Below are 20,176 nucleotides of genomic sequence, written 5' to 3'. Positions count from 1 at the left end.
AGGGTCTGTGTGTATGTTGGTCTGAGCCCTGCATACAGAGTACATTATGTAATCACAGCTGTTTTATCAGACTTTCTTTTATGAGTGTCTTATATTTCAGGAATGTATTCATAATTATAAATCAGGCTACTTGTATTATTAAATAGGGTATAGCCTGACTCCCCAGCAAGATGGGAGGTCACTACCATTCACAATCTGGCTTTTAGCTCTGCAGGTCTAGGAACTTGTCTGTCAGAAGAGCCACTGTTGCTGGGCATGGTGACGCATACCTACACTCCCAGCACTCCAGGGTGAGGCAGAAGGATTGCTGTGAGTTCAAGGCCAGCCTGAACTATATAGTAAGACCCTGTCTCAAAAAACCAATAAAGAAAAACCCCCCCAAAAAACAGAAGAGCCATTATCCTCAGAGGATTCAGAGGGGAAATGACTTGTTAAACCCTAAAGAAATTTCAGTTTAACAGTTGATGCAGTTCTTTAGTGAGCCCTTTCATGGCTGTTCCTTTCTTGTTCTCAAGGGCCTAGAAAGCCCATTGGCTTCATTGGTGCTCTTGGAGTTAGGGAAGGGAGTGTAGATGACTTCCAGTTTCCAGTTGTCCCCAGGAAAGTGAAGGGCAGTGCAGCCTCTCTGCTCTCAAGTACAGCACCCCCTGGTGGGTGGGCTGAATTCAGGATTTCCTGACTAGACAGTCCCGGACTTTGACCCAACTCTGCCTGTAAAATGCGGCACAGGCTTCTGGTTGTAGATCTCATCAGTCACTTGCTAGGTTCCACTGGAAGAGGAGGGTGGGCTGGCAGGTTGGAGCAGAGAAAAAGGAGAGGACAGCAGCCAAAGAAGGTGCACACATGCAGGTTTAGCAGAGGTTTAGCAGGTTTAGGTAACGGGGTGGGCACAGCGTGAGCTGTGAGGTGGCCTGCAAGCCAAAAGGCAGGGGAGGAAGGAAAAGGCCAAGGCCTTATGTAGCTGGTCTGTGGCCAGGGTTTCGTTTCTTGTTTATTAATCAATCCTGACAATCCTCCTGATGGTTTTGTGAGGGAGGTTGTACAGACTGTTCTCCTTAGCATCTAAAAGTGCTCAATTCCTAAATTGAATAGATAAGTTGAATGGGATTCTAGAACATTTTGGTGGGATTTAAAAAAAAATTGTTGTTGAATCTTACCAAAATGATGCTGAAGTGTCTCTGCTAGAATAAATGTCTGAAAATAGCCAAGACCATGTTTAAAAAGGAGGTGAGAAACTTATCCTGATAATCTTTAAAACATATTATGAATTGATTTGGAAACATTGGCATAGCAAGGCTAGTCTAGACTCCAGTCCATATCCATAGAGAAACAGATGCAGCCAGTGTGAGTCTCAGGCCAGGCCAGGTAGCTTACTGCTTAGAAAAGTACAGGCTCCTAGGGCCGGGGGTGAAGCTCAGTGGCACTGCCCCTGCCTCACAAGTGCAAGGTCCTGAGTTCAATCCCTGGTAGGAAAAAGAAAAGACAAGTTTTTTTGTTGTTTTTTGGGGTTTTTTAAGGGAAGAAAAATACAGGCTCCTAAGCAGGGTGTGGTGGCACATGCCTATAATCCCAGCACTTGGGAGGCTGAGCCAGGAGGATCTCTGTGAGTTCAAGGCCAGCTTGAACCACATAGCAAGACCTTGTATTAAAAAATAAATAAATAAAAAAGAATGAAAAGAAAAGAAAAATACAGGCTCCCTTCTCACTTCATACTGAAACTCCAGCTAAAGACCAAATTAAGAAGGAAATCATGAGAATAATTGGAGCAAATGATGGGATAGAGAAACGACTTGCAAACAAGTAAATCAAACAATAAAAAAAAAAAAAGACTGCTTGGGCCGGGGACTTAGCTCAGTGGTTCGGGCACCTGCCGTGCAAGCGCAAGGGCCCGAGTTCGATCCCCGGTACCAAAAAAAAAAAGACTGCTGTTTGTTTAACTAAAATGTAAAACCACAGCCTATCAACATTTCCTAACAAAGTTAAAACAGCAGGGAACATCTTTTCAGTGTATGATGATCAGCTGTTAGGAACTGATAAGACATAAATGCTATGGTAGAAAAAACTTATTGAACTTAAAAGGTAAATAATACTTAGCATTGTAAGGAGTGAGTCTTGACACATAAGGATCCATTCTTATAGTACTTTCTTGAAAGGTGACTTATCAGTAAATATCAAAAGCATAAAAATGTTTATAAATTTTGGCCCAATGGAGTACCCCATTTTACTAATAAGATTATCCTGAGGAAATAATTAAGAACTTTGCCAAGATTTAACTAAAATGTTTATATTAGCAAGAAACTATGATTTAATTCAACAGAGAAGCGTTAGTACATCTGTATGAAAGATTAGCTATTGAAATGTCTGTATAGCCAGGGTTTCGCCGCCTGCTGCGCAAACGCAAGGATCGAAGTTCGATCCCCAGTACCAAAAAAAAAAAAAAAAATGTCTGTACAGGATGGGCAGGGTGGCAGAAGCCTGCAATCCCAGCACTAGGAAGCCTGAGGCAGGAGGATCACCATGATTTGGAGGTCAGCCAGCCTGGGCTACATAGCAAGACCTTATCTCAAAAAGCAAAACAAAACAAAAAAATCCTTTACAAATATTTGAAAATATCTATTCTAATATGTGAAAAAAAAGTTAAATAGTGTAAATAATGGGTTTTGGTTTTGTAAAAAGAAACACGGAAGAGGTCTGGAAGGCCAGGCATGGTGACATACACCTGTGATTCCAGCACTCAGGAGGCCGTGGCTGGAGGATTTCTGTGAGTTCAAGGCCAGCCTGGGGTACATACTGGTAGTGAATTCAAGGCTGGTCTGATCTGCTAGTGAGACTCTGTCTCAAAAAAAAATAGTCTGGAAGGAGATTCATTAAGGTGTTAATTTATGTTCTTTATGAAGATACGGTTCACAGGCCATACAAGTCACCCTTTTAAACAACTTATACAATTTGGTACAAGTTCAGTACAATTTATGATATTCACAGAGCATGTAACCATCACAACAATCAATTTTAGAACATTTCATTACTTGGGTAAGAACCCATGTAGCCCTCAGCAGTGGCCCGTCACTCCCACCCTCCTGCTTGCATCTGGAGCCTGAGGCAGCCTTGATCTACTTCCTGTCTATAGATTTGCCTCTTCTGGATATTTGATTTCTATGGAATCATACATTATGTGTTCTCTTGTGACTGGTGTTTTTGGCTTAGCATAATGGTTTGACATGTTAAAAAATTGGAGTTGTTTCTGTTTTTCAGGTGCTATGCTGAGCAATATGCTGTGTATTAGTTTTTGTGTGGATGTGTATTTTCACATCTCTTGAATGTATACCTAGGAGTAGTTAAATTGCTGGTCACCCAGCTGTGGACTGAGTGGCCTCTCAGGGCACCGTCTGGGGAGGAATTGCTGGATCGAGGGGATTTTCCATGCCCTCCGTGGGTACAGGAGTGCACCAGGTTTTCTGCATCCCTGCAACTGTTTGCTGTGGTTTTCACTGCGTCCTAGTGGTGGGAAGTGGTTTTGATTTGAATTCCCCCATGGCTAATGCTATTGAGTGTATTTTCATATGCTTATAGGCTGTTTGTGTCTTATCTTCTTGGGAGAAATGCCTGCTCAGATTGATTGCCCTTTTTTGTTTTCTTTTTTTGGTGGTCATGGTATTTGTACCAGGGATTGAGCCCAGGGCCTTTGCACTGAGCTACATCCCTAGCCTTTTTTATTTTGGTCCTTTGCCATTGTTTTGTTTTATTTTTATTTTTGTTTTGTTTTTCCAATACTGGAGATTGAACTCAGGACCTTGCACTTGCCAGGCAGGTACAGCACCGTTGAGCCACTTCCCCGGCTTATTTGTTTTTGTTTTTTGAGGCAGAGTCTCGCTGTTTAGCCCAGGCTGGCCTTGAACTCATGGCGATCCTCCTGCCTCAGCCTCTTGAGTGCTAGGATCACAGGCATGCACCACCATGCCGAGCTCCTTGCCTTTTCTAAATTGGGTTGTCTTTTATTATTGGGAGAGTCTAAATCATACACACACACACACACACACACACACGCACACGTAAGTACTTTTTCTTCCATTGTGTGGGTTACTTTTCATTTTCTTCATAGTATCTTTCAAAACAAAAGTTTTAAATTTCCCATTCAGCTTGATTGAGGCATAGTTCACAAATAAAAATTATGCATATTTGTGGCGTACAATATGATGTTTTCATGTAAGTGTGTACTGTGAAATGATTGTCACCATCAAGCTAATTAACATATCTGTCACCTCATGTACTTACTGTTTTTTGTGTATGTGACGAGAGCATTGGAGAGCTACTCAGCAAAGTTGGAGCGTGCTGTGGAGGAGTATCATTAAGTGTAATCACCAAGCTGTACCTTAGAGCCGCAGGTCTTACCCTGCCTGATGGAACTTTGTACTCGCTAATCAGTATTCCTCACACCCTCTCCTGCCGGCCCCTGCAGCTGTCATTCTCTCTGCTTCTGGGTTCTGCTGCTCTGGATCCCAGATGTGAGCAGGGTGGTGCAGTATTTGTCGTTTCCGTATCTGGCTTATTTCAGTAGTGTAGTATCCTCCAGGTTCAACCGTGCTGCCCCAAGTGGCAGGATTTCCTTCTTTTTTTTAAGGCCGAATAATATTCCTCTGTGTGTGTTTGTCATGTTTTCTCTATGTGTCTGTCAGTGGACTCCTAGTTATTTTTATCTGCTGACTGTTGGGAATGATGCTGCAGTGCCAGGTAGCACAAATGTTTCTTCAAGAAGTGAGATCCCTGGTTTGTGTGATAGTTTGATTTAATTCTTTTGAGGAACTTGTGTATTTTCCGTAATGAGTATACTAATTTACATTCTTACCAGCAGTGCACTAGGGTTCCCTTTTTCCTACACCCTTTCCAACATTTGATATCTTTTCCCCTTTTGGTAATAGCCATGCTAACATATGCAAAGTGGTATTGTGGTTCTGATAAAAGTTTTTAATTCTGATGAAGTCTGATTTATCTACTTTTTCTTTTGCTGTGTGTCCTTTTGGCATCCAGTGAAGTTCTTGCTTAACTCCAGGTCATGGAAATTTAGTCCTATATTTTCTTGTAAGAGTTTTGTAGTTTTAGTTGTTACATTTAGGTCTGTAATCCATTGCAAGTTAATTTTTGTGTTTGGTGTGCGAGGCAGGCTCCAGTTTTGTTCTTCAATGTGTGGGTACGCAGTTATCCTGGAACCATTTGCTGAGAAGTCTGTTCTTTCCCCACTGAACTGTGCTGTTGCCCTTGTTGAAAATCTGTCCTTATGCATTATATCAAATTTTCCACTGTAAAGTAGAAATTAAGAGTTTATGTAGTTTTTATATATTATAATATTTCTTCAGGGCTGGAGATTTAGCTCAGTTGTTTCGCCGCCTGCTGCGCAAGTGCAAGGACCCGAGTTCGATCCCCCATACCAAAAAAAAAAAATTTCTTCAAATAATATCTCCTATAAAGCAAAAAAAGAAAAAAAAAAAGGAAAGAAAATCAGTTGTCCATGAATGCAAGGATTTATTTCTAGGTACGTGTACAGTGGACCCTTGACTTATGAACTCAGTTCATTCCCGAGGCCTGGTTATACCTCAAGTTGATCAATTGAAGGCTCAGGCTCCTCTACACAGCCTTCAAAGTCTGTCTTCTCCATACAGGCAGATCTCAGTGCCCTTAGAGAGACATCGGCCCAGGATTTCTCAGTGAACCCCACCCAGGAAAGGATTTTATAATGGTCCTTCCAGAACTCTGTAAGGGTTAAATCTATATCTGAGACCATCTGGAAGCACAAGCAGCCAGCATTTGGGTCATAACTCAAAACTTTGTTCTTAAGTTAAAACTAAAATTCCAGGCCCAGGGATTTAGCTTAGTGGTTCTGGCGCCTGCCTCACAGCTCGAGGTCCCGAGTTTGATCCCTGGTACCCCCAAAAAAGAAAAACTAAACTAAAATTCCAGTTGTAACCCAAGTTGTTTGTATGTCAGGCCAGTCATAACTTGAGGGTCCACTGTATCTGTCTCTGTGCCAGAACCATGCTGATCACTGTGTGTTTAGATAGAGTGAGTCCTCTACATTTGTTCTTTTTTTATTTTTTATCCTTTTCCCTCAGTACTGGGGATTGAACTCAGGACCTTGCACTTGCCAGGCAGGCACAGCGCCACTGAGCTACATCCCTGGCCCTACATTTGTTCTTTTCCAAGATTGTTTTGGCTGTTCTGGGTCCCCTGAATTTGCATATGAGTTGCAGGATGGGTTAAACAATTTTTGCAAATAGATTTTATGTCTGTAGGTTTTAATAGACTTTATTTTTTTAGAAGTGTTTTAGGTTTATAGCAAAATTCAACAGAAAATAGAGTTCCCATAGTCTCCTTGACCCTACGCATGGGGACACAGCTCCCCCTGTTGTCATTGCCCCCCCTCAGTGGTACCTGTTACAATGGATAGACCTGCAGGGGCACAATGTTATCACCCAAGGGTTATGGTTTACATTAGAGTTCATCCTTGGTGTTGTACGTTCTATGTGTTTGGACAAATGTATGATGCTGTGTATCAGCTGTTAGAGTATCATGCTAGGTAATGTATTGGAATTTCATCTTGTTAACTAAATCTTCTAATTATTCTAAAGAGAATATATTTTGCTAATGTAATTTTTATAAATTAGAAATGTTTAAAAAACTTTGTATTATTTATGTATTTTCTCCTGAAAATACCTGGAAGTGATTGGTGAAAATTTCCTACTGCATTTATTCTCACTGTATTTCAGTGAGATTAGAGAAAAAATACCCTTTTTTGCCTGTGGAGAGCATAGGACCTCTTCAGGACAGCGTTGGCTAGGCCAGTGGTTGGAAAAGAACTAAGTCCAGGTCCATGCTTAATTTAGTAGAGTAGGTCAGCGGTCTTAAGTTATAAGAGGTGAGCAGGTTCAAATGTGGGGTTTTTATAAATGCATTCTCCATCACACATTTCCGCACAGTTGCACACACGTTACAGTGACTGGAAACAGGTATATGGCCCTGAGGTTTCAGCTTGGTTTCCCCAAGTCCTGGGGAGTGATGCCCCAGCTTTCCCTGGTGACTCCGACCTTGAGCCCAGCTGCACGGCTGCCCCAGGATGATTCCTTGGGGAGCTCAGTACTTTGCTAATGTCTCGCTTCGAAGCATAGCTTTAATCATGGCCATGGAAGTTCGTGGTGGTTTTGTTTGATTCTATTTTTTTCTCCTCCCTTTCACACTGTTTTTGTTATTAAGGGCTGCAAAGTATTTTTAGGAAAATGCAACTCCGGAATATATTTAAGCTCTTGGAATAAACATTTTATTTTTAGGCAGCTTTAGTTCATACCTTAAGCATTTTAATATGAATATTGAACTTCTGTCCCAAAGTATTTGATTACTGGCATTATTGACAGGGGATGGTTTGGTTGAAGCAATGTATTAGAACTTTGATTAATTAAGCTCTAGTTAAGCAGTCCTATTTTTTTTTTCTTTACAGAAAAGTCTCTTAAGCTCTGTGTCACCAAGGAGATGCTCCTTCTTAGTATCACAACTGCTTATACAGGTAAGGGGATTGTCATTGTGGTTGCCTGCTGTTGCGTAATGATAGTAAGAGGTACAAGCAGTAGCCATGTCATTTCTTGCGCTTCTATGCTTTGACTACTCTAAGCTGTGGCATCACTCGGTGTCTCCTCAGGCTCCTTTCCAAGGGCAGCTGGGGCTGGAGCTTCCTAGGCAGTTTCATTCATATGTCTGCTACCTTGCCAGGGTTGGCAGAAAGACTGGGTCAGTCAGTCTGTCTGTCTCTCTCCTTGTAGTCTTGGACCCCTCCCATCTGCAGGATCTCATGACCAGGCAGGAGAGTCAAACTTCTTAGTGGCGAAAGGCACCAAAAGACCAACAGGAAAAACTACCAGACTTTCCTAAAGGTCCAGCCTGGGACCAGCCCAAGATCACTCCTGGTGCATTCTGTTGGTGACAGCGAACCACAGGGCCAGCCCAAGTTCGGTGTGGGAGGATTCTGTACAAGGGCAGGACAACCAGTAATCAGGGTTCTTGTGGTTTGAAGGCAACAGCAAATAACTAGACAAACCCCTGTAGCTTTATATGGACTTTATTCATCACTTCTAATGAAATAGAAGCAGGTGAGACTGTGGTGGGAGAACAGCTGGGGTGCTTTGAGGTCCCAAGAATGATGAGGAAATCCACTTTCTTTTAAAACATGCTATGCCGATTGCTGTTCCTACTTCTGCGTGCCTCATCATTTTAGGAGAAAATGAATGAACACAAACATGTTCCCGCCAGCTTGAACCACCAGTGGTTACAGGCATGACTGTCTCATCTGGTGGCCTGTGCCACTGCTGGTACAAACAGATCTAATTACTTTCATCAGTCTTTTTACTAATAAAGTTAATGTTTAAAAAATCTATAAATGGACTGAATCTAGTTAGTTGCATAAATTTGAATAATTACTGCCCAAATGTAAATATTAATACTATTCGGACCAACTGAAGATTATTATAATAATCAACAAATTTATTTCATTAAATTAAAAGAAATTTATTTATGGGCTGGGGATTTAGCTCAGTGTTTCCGCCGCCTGCCCCGTAAGCGCAAGGACCTGAGTTCGATTCCCAATACCAAAAAAAAAAATTTATTTATATTGGTGAATTTCTTTAAAATATTTTATACATAAAGGTGGCTGATTTTTACAGTGTGCAAAACATCATAATATGTTTGGCTTTTTTCCAGCCATGGCAGAACCCATTTTTTCAGATAGTCATGTATGTACCACCAGGGATTCAAGCTGGTGGGATGATCAGATTCAAATCAGAGTTGCTTGGCAGCAAGACAGGAATTACAGCCCTGTCATGAACGTGTTAAACATCTGTAAAATTCAGTTAAGGTTTTGTAGCATTAAGGGATTAAAAAGAAAGTCTTCTGTTGATCCATCCTAATTTTTTACTAATTTTAGAAGTTTTCCTTTCTTAGAAAAAATGTTTTCTTTAAAACATGATATGTCTTAAGCAACAGTGGCTAGTGTATTTTGGCTTCCCAGTACGGTAAGAATGCAGTCATTGCAGGAGTAGGAATGCCCCTGTTCCCCGTGTTCACTGTTACACATTTATTTTAGTTATATCCTCTGCCCATTCCATGCCTGCATGAGAGTGACAGGTTTTAACATAAGGATGTCTGTTTATTGGAAATTTATGATTTAATCAAAATACATGGCAGCTGCTTTCTTGTGGTGTTATCTTGAGCTGCTATAACAAGTTGCCATAGACCAGTAGTTTAAACAATACGTGTGTATTTGTCATGCTTCTGGAGACTAGGGAGTATGAGCCTGGAGAGGCAGCATGGTCAGCATCTAGTGAGTGCCTCTTCCTGGTTTATCAACAGCTATTTTCTCCCTGTGTGCTCACAGGGCAGACAGAAAGGGGACCGGAAGTCAGCTCGCTGGTGTCTGTCTTCAGGTGAGGGCACTGATCCCATTGTGAGGGTTCCACTCTCCTGATCTGATTAGCTCCTGAAGGCCCCATCTCCAAGAGCCACTGAAACAGTGAATTCTGTACAAACCAAGCTCCTGCTTTGACAATGAGGAGGAGTGCAGTCATGGACCGAAAGGCGGAAGTTAGGAGAGTTTTTATTGGAAATCAGAAGAAGAAAAAAAAATTCCTGCTTCCTCCAGGAAGGGAATCCGAAAAGTGGAAATTCCTTGTCGGCCTTGGGGTCTAGAACTTTTTATGGATAAGAGGAATTGCTCAGTTGTTAGTGGCCACCTATCACAGGTGGCTCTGTGAACTTAAAATGACCAACTGGAACGTAGGCTCTGTAACCTACTTACTCAGCATGGAGGGTTTAAAGGAAACTGGGGTTTTAAAGAAAAATGCATTATTTTGCGTTTTGGAAAGTTTCTCAAAATTCAGGAGCTTAATAGGAAGGGGCTGCATTCATGTGGCCTGAGGAAGTTAATTCTTGGTCCAGAGACCTTCACTGTTATTCTTATTTTCATTCTTATCAGCAGAGCCATTTCCCCAGCAAGCTGCCTGTTCGTAAGCCAACTGAATGAGCTGGTTTTTACACCATCATGTTTGTAGTGTTAGGGTTTTTGGTTTTGGTTTTAGTTTTGGTTTTGATTTACTGAGACAAAGTGTTGCTTTCTAGATCAGGCTGGGCTCAAACTTGGAGCTGCCTCAGTCTCTAGGGCTGACTTTGAACTCATCATGTATCCTAGGGTACCTGGAATTTGTAGCAATCCTCCTGCCTTAGCCTCCTCAGTGCTGGGATTATAGGCATGTGCCACGATGCCCAGCTGAGGATTAGGGTTTTAACATGAATTTTGAAGGCAGCCAGGCATTCAGTTCTTACCGGATGGCTAATTTCTTTTCATTATTTATATAGCGCAGAATTATGCTCTGTTTGGGAACAATATTTCAGCCTCAATGATTTTTGTTTTATGTGTATGCTTTATGTGTATATACCTCAACTACCGCTAGACATGAAAAACTAGGAAAAGGAGAATGTGAATGTAAGGTTAAATTAAATCTTATTTTTATCTCTAAAGGTCTGGAGTTGACTTTCTTCTCTGGTGTATATGGAACCTGTATTGGTGCCATAAATAAATTTGGAACAGAAGAGAAAAGCCTCATTGGACTTTCTGGCATTTTCATTGGCATTGGAGAAATTCTAGGTTGGTTTTTTTTAAAAAAGCCTTTGAATATTTGTTAGAGATAAAATACAAATTTTAAGTGTATTTCTCTGTCCTTGAATTTTTGTTTTTCCTACTTATTTTTTATCCAACCAGGAATGTTTTTTCTCTTACCACTGTTCTAAGATAAGTAAATTATAAAACATTTGCCAGATACTTCACAGATGGAAACCACAAGTAAGTAAACATGGTCTTTCCCAGTTCTTCCTCTTCAAATAGGGAGTGCCTCTGACTTCCCAGCCTTTCCCGTTCTCTGACTCTAACACCACTGTGTGTCCAGCACTTCAGCCCTGTCTTGACACCAGCTATCCAGAGTGAATGCCAAACTCCTATCAAAGGGCAAAATTGCAACAGTTCAGTTTGGAGATCTCAGTTGGTTTTATATTTGATGTGTTTACTAACACAGAATAAGTGCTCTTGTTGGCTCAGTGGAAGAGGCTGGTTTTATAGACAGAGAAGCCGTGAAAAGGGCAGGAGCAAAGAGCAAAAAGTGATCGGTCATTTCAGAGTGACTTTCCTTGTAAGGCAGGACAGAGAGATGAACAATAGAAAAATAACTCAATGGTTAACTTCAGGTTAAACTTTGTAAGGATGAATGGATGTAAGAATTAAAACTGAAGTTCGTCATTGTCACGCTGATTGAAAATTTTGGTCATTGTATGATTTCTGGGAAGGTCAGGGAATAACTTAATTTTGTTTTGGTAACATGGAACTTTAGCATGAGTGACCCCATTTTGACTTTTAGCTGGCTCTGTTGGTGCCCAGAGCATAGGCTTAGTCCCAAACAGTGGCTTCCTATAATTTTTTTTTTTTTTTGGTACCAGGGATTGAACTCGGGACCTTTTGCTTGCGAGGTAGGCGGCATAACCACAGAGCCAAATCCCCGGCCCACCTCCTGTAATTTTTTAACACTCTGCAAGTATAAGGGTTCAGTCCTCCAGACCACCCTCTCATCAGACTGTTTGCAAGACTACCAGGCCACTTCTGCCTCACCTGGCTATGAATTTGAGGGTTCTCATGACCCCTCCCCCGACAGCTTGATAAATTCCTAAACAACTTGCGTAATTCAGGAAAATGCTGTGCACACTGCTATAGTTTATTTATTCATCCATTTATTAGCATTTTAGCATAACTTACAAATAAGTGTAAGTTATGAAGTTTATTTCATCATAACTGTTTGACTCATTCCAGTTTTAAAGCCATTGCAAATTAACATGGTGTCATAAAGAGTCTGCTTGTCAAAAACAGGCTTTTGAAAGGAAAGTTTATTCCAGTGAACAGAGACTAAAATCAGGAAATTCTAGCAGCTAGCTGGGAGAAGCTGAGTTTATCATATCTGTGTGTGGATGGGGTGACATTGGAAGAGAGAGATAGTGGCAGCTAGCTGGGAGAGATTTCACTACATTTTGAGTCCATTTGTCATATTTACTGAGAAGCTGCTGTTGTTTGCTAAAAGCAGCCTGTTAGCTTTGTCCCATTTGCTTGTGAAGGACTTTTAAGTCAGGACTGACACATGGTATTGGCAGAGAATAGAAGGAAGTACCTGGATATTCAGGATATAATTTATAATGCAAGATAAATAATATAAAAAGTGAATATATTAAATTTAAAGTCAGAGGGAAGGTAGTTGTCATGACATTCAGGTAATTGTGAGATTGACGACTACAGAAGATTTTAGTAGTAGCCACTCATAGGCAATAATATCTCTACCACGAAACTATTGCAACATGAAGTCTAAGAATTTTAATAAATACACACTGAAAACACACACCTACAAAGCCCCACATTTATACAGTCTCACACAAATAACTGCTCATGTAGTTGAGATATCCCATTTGTTTTGGGGGTAGCAAGTTTCCTCTGCCATCCCCCCAAAGTCAATAAAAACTGCTTTATTTTGGAGGCGGGATCTCACCATGTAGTTCAGGTTGGCCTTGAACTCACTATGTAGCCCAGGCTAGTCTCGAACTCGTGAGAATCCTTCTGCCTCAACCTCCCGAGTCCTGGCATTACAGGCATGCATCACCATGTCCAGGGTTTTCACTGCTATGCTTTGTTACAAAGGATGCAAATGAATAGCTGGATGAGTAGGTACAGGGGTGAGTCTGAAAAAGTCCCCAAGCAGAGACTCCCCTATCCCCATGGAGTTAGGTTACACCACCTTCCTGGCATGGAGATGTGCTCACCACTGTAGAAACTCTGACAACTCTGATAGAGGATTTTGTGGAGATTTTGTTAGTAGGCGAGCCAGATTAAAACATTGGCTGTCATTGGTGATTAAATTCAATCCTTAGCCTCTCTTCCCTCCTCAGGGTGGGTGGGGTAAAGGGCCTGGAAGCTTCAACCCTCTAAGGCTCTGTCATTTTGGCAACCAGTCTCTTCCCCCTCTTTTTTTTTTTCTTTCCCACGGAGCTACATCCCCAGCAACACAAGGTCTCACTGAGTTGCCCAGTCTGGGATAGAATTTGTGATCCTCCTACCTCAGCCTCACAAAGTGCTGAGATTATAGGGATGTGCCATCAAGCTGGGCAACCCGCATTGTGTAAGGCCAGCCCTTCCTTCTTTCACTATGTAGCCCAGACTCACAGAGATTCTTCTGACTCAGCCTTATTCATAAGTGCTAGGATTACAGGTGTGTGCCAGCAAGGGACATCTTCTAAATAACAGAAAACACTCTGGTTGTGGTAGAGCATGCCTATAATCCCAGCAGTTTGGGGGCTGAGGCACAAGGATCACAAGTTAGGGCAATTTAGTGACTAAGCAAGACCCTGTCTCAATTAAAAATTTAAAAAGAACTGGGGATATAGTTCAGTATGAAGGCCCTGGGTTCAATCCCCAGTACCATAAAACAGCAACAAAAATGCACTGCTGTCACTAAGGAAATTCCAAAGGTTAGGATCTGTATGCCAGGAACTGGGGCCAAGACCAAATACATATATTTTTTATTATAGTAGTTACTCCTTATTCAACCAAAATTTCCTTAGCATTTGCAGTATATAGAAGCTGTGGTAGTCATGAGGAACTTAATCAGTTTAGCAAGTATTTATTGTGCATCCATTATGTCAGCCAAACAAAATTCCTTGCCCACATGGAGCTTATATAACAGACAATTAAAAAACAGCACATAGAATCAGTGAGAAGCACTTGGGGAAGGCACGTTACTGGGTTTCGGGTGCTAGAGTCTCCTTCTGGAGATGGTTTGTGGATTCTTTCTTTCTGACCTGAGCCAAGTCAAGCACAAATGGTAGCAAAGTTTTATTAAAGGTAGGAAAAGAAACAGGCTCTGTAGAGTGTTTTGGGTCAAGTAAGAGCAGGAAAGGAAGTGCACCTACAGCGTGAGGGTGGGCCACCATGACCATGCAAGAGAGAGCACAGTGGGAAAAACAGTGTGGACGGTCCTTTTTGTATCACCCACTTCTCAGGCTGACGTCAGGTCCAGGCCGTCCTATGGAAAACCTGCTCCAGTTCTCATGAGAAGTCCACATGCAGGGCTTTGGGACCTGTTCTACTGTCCGGGATTTTGTAATCAACAGGTCACACCTACTTCCCCAGCCACTTTTGCCTCACCCTAATCTCCTGTCTGGGGCAGACTTTGTTTTTGTTCCTTGGTTTGTTGCCCACACATGGAATAAATGAGTAAGTGGCAGTTACATGTGTTGGGGCGGCAGAGGTCAGTAGTGGGTGAGGGTCTGCGTGACAGCCGTGGGGAGAGTGTGGAGGGCAGCTGCTGTGGTGGGGCTTGGGGAGATCTCTGAGTGAGGCCACACGTGCTGCTGTGTCCAGTGGGGAGTGAGGATGGCTGGATGCCCCAGGGGAACTCGGGCACCGTTTCTCACATCGCCATGCTGCAGGTACCACTGTGGGATTTCATGGCTGTGGGCTCATCTGCTGTTGTGGGATGAAGCCCTTTGACGCCACCTTCTCCTCCACCAGTGTAGGCTTCCTGCTGGGGTCAGATGGTGCTCGTGTTGCTTACCTCTCTCCTACTATCGTGGATGATTTCTACAGCTTGTCTTTATGGTACTGACACTGTTTTTAGTTTCTCCTTTGCAACTAAAAAGCACTGTCTGGGAAGGCCCGTGGAAGCAGTGCCCTTGTCCTGCTCCACAGCAGTTTCTCCTGATTTAGCCTCTATTGGGGATTGTCTCTGGATCCGCTCTTTATAGTTATAGCAGCAAAAATGACTTGCCAGCCACTATGGCCCATCGTGTTCTCCTGCAGGCAGAACACCTCCCTTCTTCCCCTTTTATATACTTACTATTTGTTTAGACCCATGAATTCCTGTTTCTTCCAAATGGTTTATTATCATTGCTGTGCTCAAATTATTTTGATGCTCATGTTGTCCCAGCTGTGGTCCATGGGAACCCTCTCAAAGCAGGCTTCTGTATCCTTGTGATGTGTTCCTGCTGCTTTTTTTTTTGGAGACAGGGTCTTGCTAGGCAGTTCAGGCTGTGCTTGAACTTGCTATGTAGCCTAGGCTGACCTCAAACTCCCAGTGAGTCTCCTGCCTCAGCCTCCTGAGTGCTGCAATTACAAGCATTCAGCACCACGCCCAGCCCCTGTTACTTGTTGAACATTTGTTTACATCTGACCAGATGGGTTTTTCCCGGCTCATTGCATGCTTACCCTTCCCCAGACATTTGTTTCTCCAAGGGGCTCTGATTCCTCTCAGTGGAAATGTGGCACTGGGGTTCTCACAGCCATTGAGATGTCTTTGCTTTTTGGCTCCTTTAGTGGACAGAGCTGGGAAATACATGCGAATGTGCGCCCGCGCGCGTGCACACACACACACATATTAAGGCAGTTTCCAGTCTTTTTTCCTTTCCTTTTTCAGTGGTGCTAGGACCTCATGGATGCCAGCATACTTTTCCACTTAGCTACATCCCCAGCCCTTTGAATATTTTAAATTACAAATAGGCCTTGATCCTTAGTTTCTAAGTCCTTCAACTTTTGGTCCTCCTGGAGTACTGGGATTATAGGCATGTGCTACCACACCTTTGAGTTTTTCCCCCATTCTGCTAAGATTTTGAGTCCTTGCTCAGTTTCATATTTTCTTTATAAGCCAGGCATGGTGGTGCACACCTGTCATCCCAGCACTTGGGAGGCTGAAGCAGGAGTATTGCCTCAAATTCTAGGCCAGCCTGGGCTACATAGTATGACCCTGTTTCAAAAAAAATTTTTTTCTATATAAAATTAGGGAGCTCTTTTGCTGAACTCTGTGTTGGGAATATTTCCCCCAGTTTGCCATGTCTTTGGCTTTACTTACAGTGCTTTTTTTCCAGAGTTTTATTTTTTATGGAGTCAAATTTAATCAATGTTTCATTTTTATTGCTCCTGGATTTTGAGTTGCATTTAGAATGCTGTTCTTTACAGTTAGGTTGGAGAGGATTTACCCAGTTTTTCCTTACATTTGTGTGCTTTAGCTTTTATATGTAGATTTCTGATTTATTTGGAATTTGTTCACACTTGTCTCTTATTTTTTTCCAAATGACTGCCTGGTCAGTTTAATTTACAGGTTTGCTGGTGTAGATTTCTAGGGCAGAAATCATGTAAGGATTTTAAGTGTAAGGGCCTCATTATCTTCTGCCTTCCAGTTGGAAAGGTATTCTCTTGTCCCTGTGGAGACATTCTGAACTGTTCTGAGTATGGAACCTTGCAAACCTTTCTTACCGCCCTTTCAGGATTACACATAGTCCTTTAGCTTCATGGTGGCTGCCTCTCCGTGAGGTGCTTGGCCCTTTCAGCTATGATTAAAGCAAAATGATAGCAGATAAGTTGTTTTTTTAAATTTAATTTTATTTCTGTTATATAATTCAGAGGATCATTTTGAGGGTTCAGAAATTCAAAAAGAAGAAATATAAAGAGATTACTGGATAGAAATATGAGTAATTTTGATAAACTTTTTTTTTTGTTTAATAGTTGTGGTTTAGTTGTGATTGTCTACAAGTGCTAAGGTGTTGAATTTTGGCAGATATTGGACAATCGATAGTATTTATTCTGTGACTGCTGGATTACATCTCAAGACTGGTTATGTTCTGTAATATGTTAGTAATTTATTAATGTTTCTGCTATCTTAATTTATAGGTGGAAGCCTTTTTGGCCTTCTGAGCAAGAATAATCGTTTTGGTAGAAATCCAGTTGTGCTGTTGGGCATTCTGGTTCACTTTGTAGCTTTTTATTTAATATTTCTCAACATGCCTGGAGACGCCCCCATTGCCCCTGTGGAAGGAACTGACAGCGGCGCTTACATCAGGCCCAGGTACAGTCACGGCTGCTTTTCCAGTGATTTGGGGGCAGAGGGGAGGTGCTAGATGGTGAGGTGTGGACTGAAGCACCTAATCCTCTCAGAGTCCGTCATCGTTACGAGGCCACCTATATGGTGTTAATGGAGCCTGAAGAGTTTAAGTAGGATCTGTAAGGAATCCCAAGTTCTTTTTTTTTTTTTTTTTTTTTTTTGGTACCAGGGATCGAACTCGGGTCCTTGCACTTGCACAGCAGGCGTCGAAACCACTGAGCTAAATCCCCGGCCCTCCCAAGTTCTTTTTTTGCAAGAGTTGCTTTTAACCTCTTTCCCTTCTAAATCATCTTCTTGATCTAGGAAGGATTACAGAAGTGTCCAACTCGAATTTTAGATCCCTGCTTTTAAACAGGGAAATATCCCCAAATGAGGGTCTGGAGAAAGAAGGTTTTCAGGACGTTGGTCGTTCACGTCTTCAGTTACTGAGATGCAGATGTTTATATCTAGATCTGTGAATCTGAGAGCAGGCTGGCCCAGAAAGCAGTGCTGGTTCCCCAAATAGATGCTAGCTAGGCCAGAGTTTGCTAATAATGAAAATACATGCTTCGAGCTTAACTTCTTACTGTGTGAATTGTAGTACAGGGACTGGGAGTGCAGCTCTGTGGTACAGCATTTATCTAGCACACAAGGACCTGGCTTCCAGGCCAGCACTGGAAAAAAAACAAACTTATAAATTTTGCTATTCCTTTTTTACTTATTTTTCAGTACTGGGGATTGAACCCAGGGCCTCAGCACTGAGCTACATCCCCAGCCCTTTTCATTTAAAAAAATTTTGCGGGGGGAGAAAGGGTCTTGCTATGTAGCCCAGACTGGCCTTGAACTCATGGCAGTCCTCCTGCCTCAGCCTCCTGAATACTAGGATTCTAGGTGTGTGCCACCACACTCAGCCAGCTCTTTTAATAATTTTATTTATTATTTATTTTGGGGGGGTACCGGGGATAGAACTTGGATCCTTGTGCTTGCGGGGCAGGAGGCGGAACCACTGAGCTAAATCCCCAGCCCTTAATTTTTTATTTTGAAACAGAGTCTTGGTAAGTTGCCCAGGCTGGACTGGAATTTGGAATCCTCCTGTCTCAGCCTCCTAGAATGCTGGGATTACAGACATGCATCACTATGCCTGGCTCTATTTATTCTTTTTTGATGTGTTTAAAATTTGAAGATAAAATGTTTTTGTGGGTGGGTTTTTATATTTTTAGTGGATGTTGGAAATATTAGTACTTCTTACACTAAATTAATTTTTATTTTCCTCAGCAAAGAAGTTGCCATCTTCTGCAGCTTTCTGTTGGGGCTAGGAGACAGCTGCTTTAATACCCAGCTGCTCAGCATCCTGGGCTTTCTCCATTCTGAAGACAGTGCGCCAGCCTTCGCCATCTTCAAGTTTGTCCAGGTAACCTCTTCAGCTTGTGTTGAGAGTTCTTTTCCTTCATGCTTTGCGCTGTTTTCCCTGGTCACTAGTATTGTGGTCTTATTTTGAGAGTTGACACCCAGGCACGATGGCACACACCTGTGATCCCAGCACTCTGGGAGGCTGAGGCAGGAAGATCTCAGGTTCAAGCCCAGCCTGGGCAACTCAGCAACTTAGACCCTGTCTCAAAATAAAAAATAAAAAAGGAAAATAAATAAATAAAATAAAATAAAATAAAATAAAATAAAAGGACTGGGCCGCAACTCAGTGTGAACACCCTGGGTTCAATTCTTAGTACCAAAAGAGAGAGGGGAGAGAGATTGAGATTTGGAGGCCTCCTTTAAAAGGGTTTGTGAAGCCAGGCACAGTGGCACGTATCTATAACCCCAGCACTTGGGAGGCTGAGGCAGGAGGCTTGCTATGAATTCAAGGCCAGCCTGAACTACGTAGCAAGACCCTGTCTCTAAATACCAAATAAGAAAAAAAACAACCCATAAGAAATAAAAAGGTGTGCGAGAGACTCGGGAAGCGGTGAGCAGTGAGAGCGCCCTGCCCACTTGGATGAGGCTCATGTTCTGGTCTCCTGCTCAGCCTGGAGACTTCCTTAGAGACCGCAGTCCCCCCACTCACCACGTGGACAAGTGTGTCTCCTGCTCTGGGACTCCTTTTTCAAGAGAGCTGCTGCACGTAGGGGAGCCCTCCGCTCCTGTGCACATTCCCACTGTCCCAGGGAAGCTCAGGGCGTGTTGGGGAGTTAGTGCCTGGGACGGTTGCATCTGAGTTCCAGTGCTGCCAGCATGGTGTCCAGTGCTCCGAGGTGGAGTGGCCACCGTGCCCGCCTGGCCCTGTGTGCATCTGTACTGTCTCCTCTGTCCCCAGTCTATCTGCGCAGCCGTGGCGTTTTTCTACAGCAACTACCTTCTCCTTCACTGGCAACTCCTGGTCATGGTGATATTTGGATTTTTTGGAACTATTTCATTCTTCGCTGTGGAATGGGACGCTGCTGCCATCGTGGCCCGGGGCTCTGACTACCGGAGCATTTGACTCGGGGCTGTGGCTTCCAGAGCAGCCACTGGCCGAAGTGCGCTGGCCGAAGTGCGTGATGGAGGAAGCTGCCTCGCATCTCCTCAGCCCATTGGCAGAGGTCGGGCGTGGGAAATCAAAGAACTGAGACTGATAAGTGAGCCAGAGTGGTTATTAAAGTTTACAGATACTTAAAACAAGTGGGATAAGGGAAATCTATTGTGTCAATCATAATTGTTCAGAGATGTTTTTCAGTTGTCTGTCTCAAGTTCCCTAGAATCATGTTAGCGAATGTAAACCCCCACCCCCAAGATCCAGCCTTGATTCCAAATCCAGGTCATGTGATGCAGAGAGACTTGCTGGGCATGGATTATGTTTTACTGCGTAGTAATGAGAAGCATATGCCGCTCCACATGTTATCTGGGAATGACATTCAAATAAACCGGGAGATGCTGAAATGCAGTCAGAACTTTGGAAAGATTTCTTCCTCTTTAAATGTTTATCTTGAATGAATTTTCTTTTTTCTTTCTTTTTTTTTTTTTCGGTACTGGGGATCAAACTCAGGACCTTCTGCTTTCGAGGCAGATTGTGGAACCACTGAGCTAAATCCCCGGCCCTCAGTGAGTTTTCTTACATAGTAGTTCCTAGCAACAAATGGCCAATTAGTTGTATTATAAAATGAGGTAAAATTGTCTTGGATCTTAAAAGATGACTGTGGCATCCATAAATGAACAAAAAGCACATTTAGAAAAAGAAA

At 42.6% G+C, this 20,176-nt stretch overlaps 1 protein-coding gene across 3 annotated transcripts in view; it reads left to right on the top strand.

Moving 5' to 3' along the window:
* Positions 1–19,881, top strand: part of Mfsd11 (major facilitator superfamily domain containing 11) — a 31,122-nt gene extending 11,241 nt beyond the window's left edge. For 2 of the 3 annotated variants that reach the window (XM_004860778.4, XM_004860779.4), the window contains 5 exons: positions 7,484–7,549; positions 10,550–10,675; positions 16,778–16,952; positions 18,243–18,378; positions 19,276–19,881. In XM_004860778.4, the coding sequence (XP_004860835.1) occupies positions 7,484–7,549; positions 10,550–10,675; positions 16,778–16,952; positions 18,243–18,378; positions 19,276–19,440 (668 nt within the window). In that variant the 3' untranslated portion in view covers positions 19,441–19,881. The remainder of the gene's footprint in view (positions 1–7,483; positions 7,550–10,549; positions 10,676–16,777; positions 16,953–18,242; positions 18,379–19,275) is intronic. The other variant, XR_002388169.2, reaches the window with a different exon arrangement.
* Positions 19,882–20,176: the final 295 nt, after the last annotated feature.

The sequence above is a fragment of the Heterocephalus glaber genome, unplaced genomic scaffold (assembly GCF_053883595.1).
Source record: "Heterocephalus glaber isolate CG9 unplaced genomic scaffold, H.glaber_assembly_v1.0 deba00000937, whole genome shotgun sequence".
Lineage (NCBI taxonomy): Eukaryota > Metazoa > Chordata > Mammalia > Rodentia > Bathyergidae > Heterocephalus > Heterocephalus glaber.
This window is presented reverse-complemented; position numbering and strand designations above follow the sequence as displayed.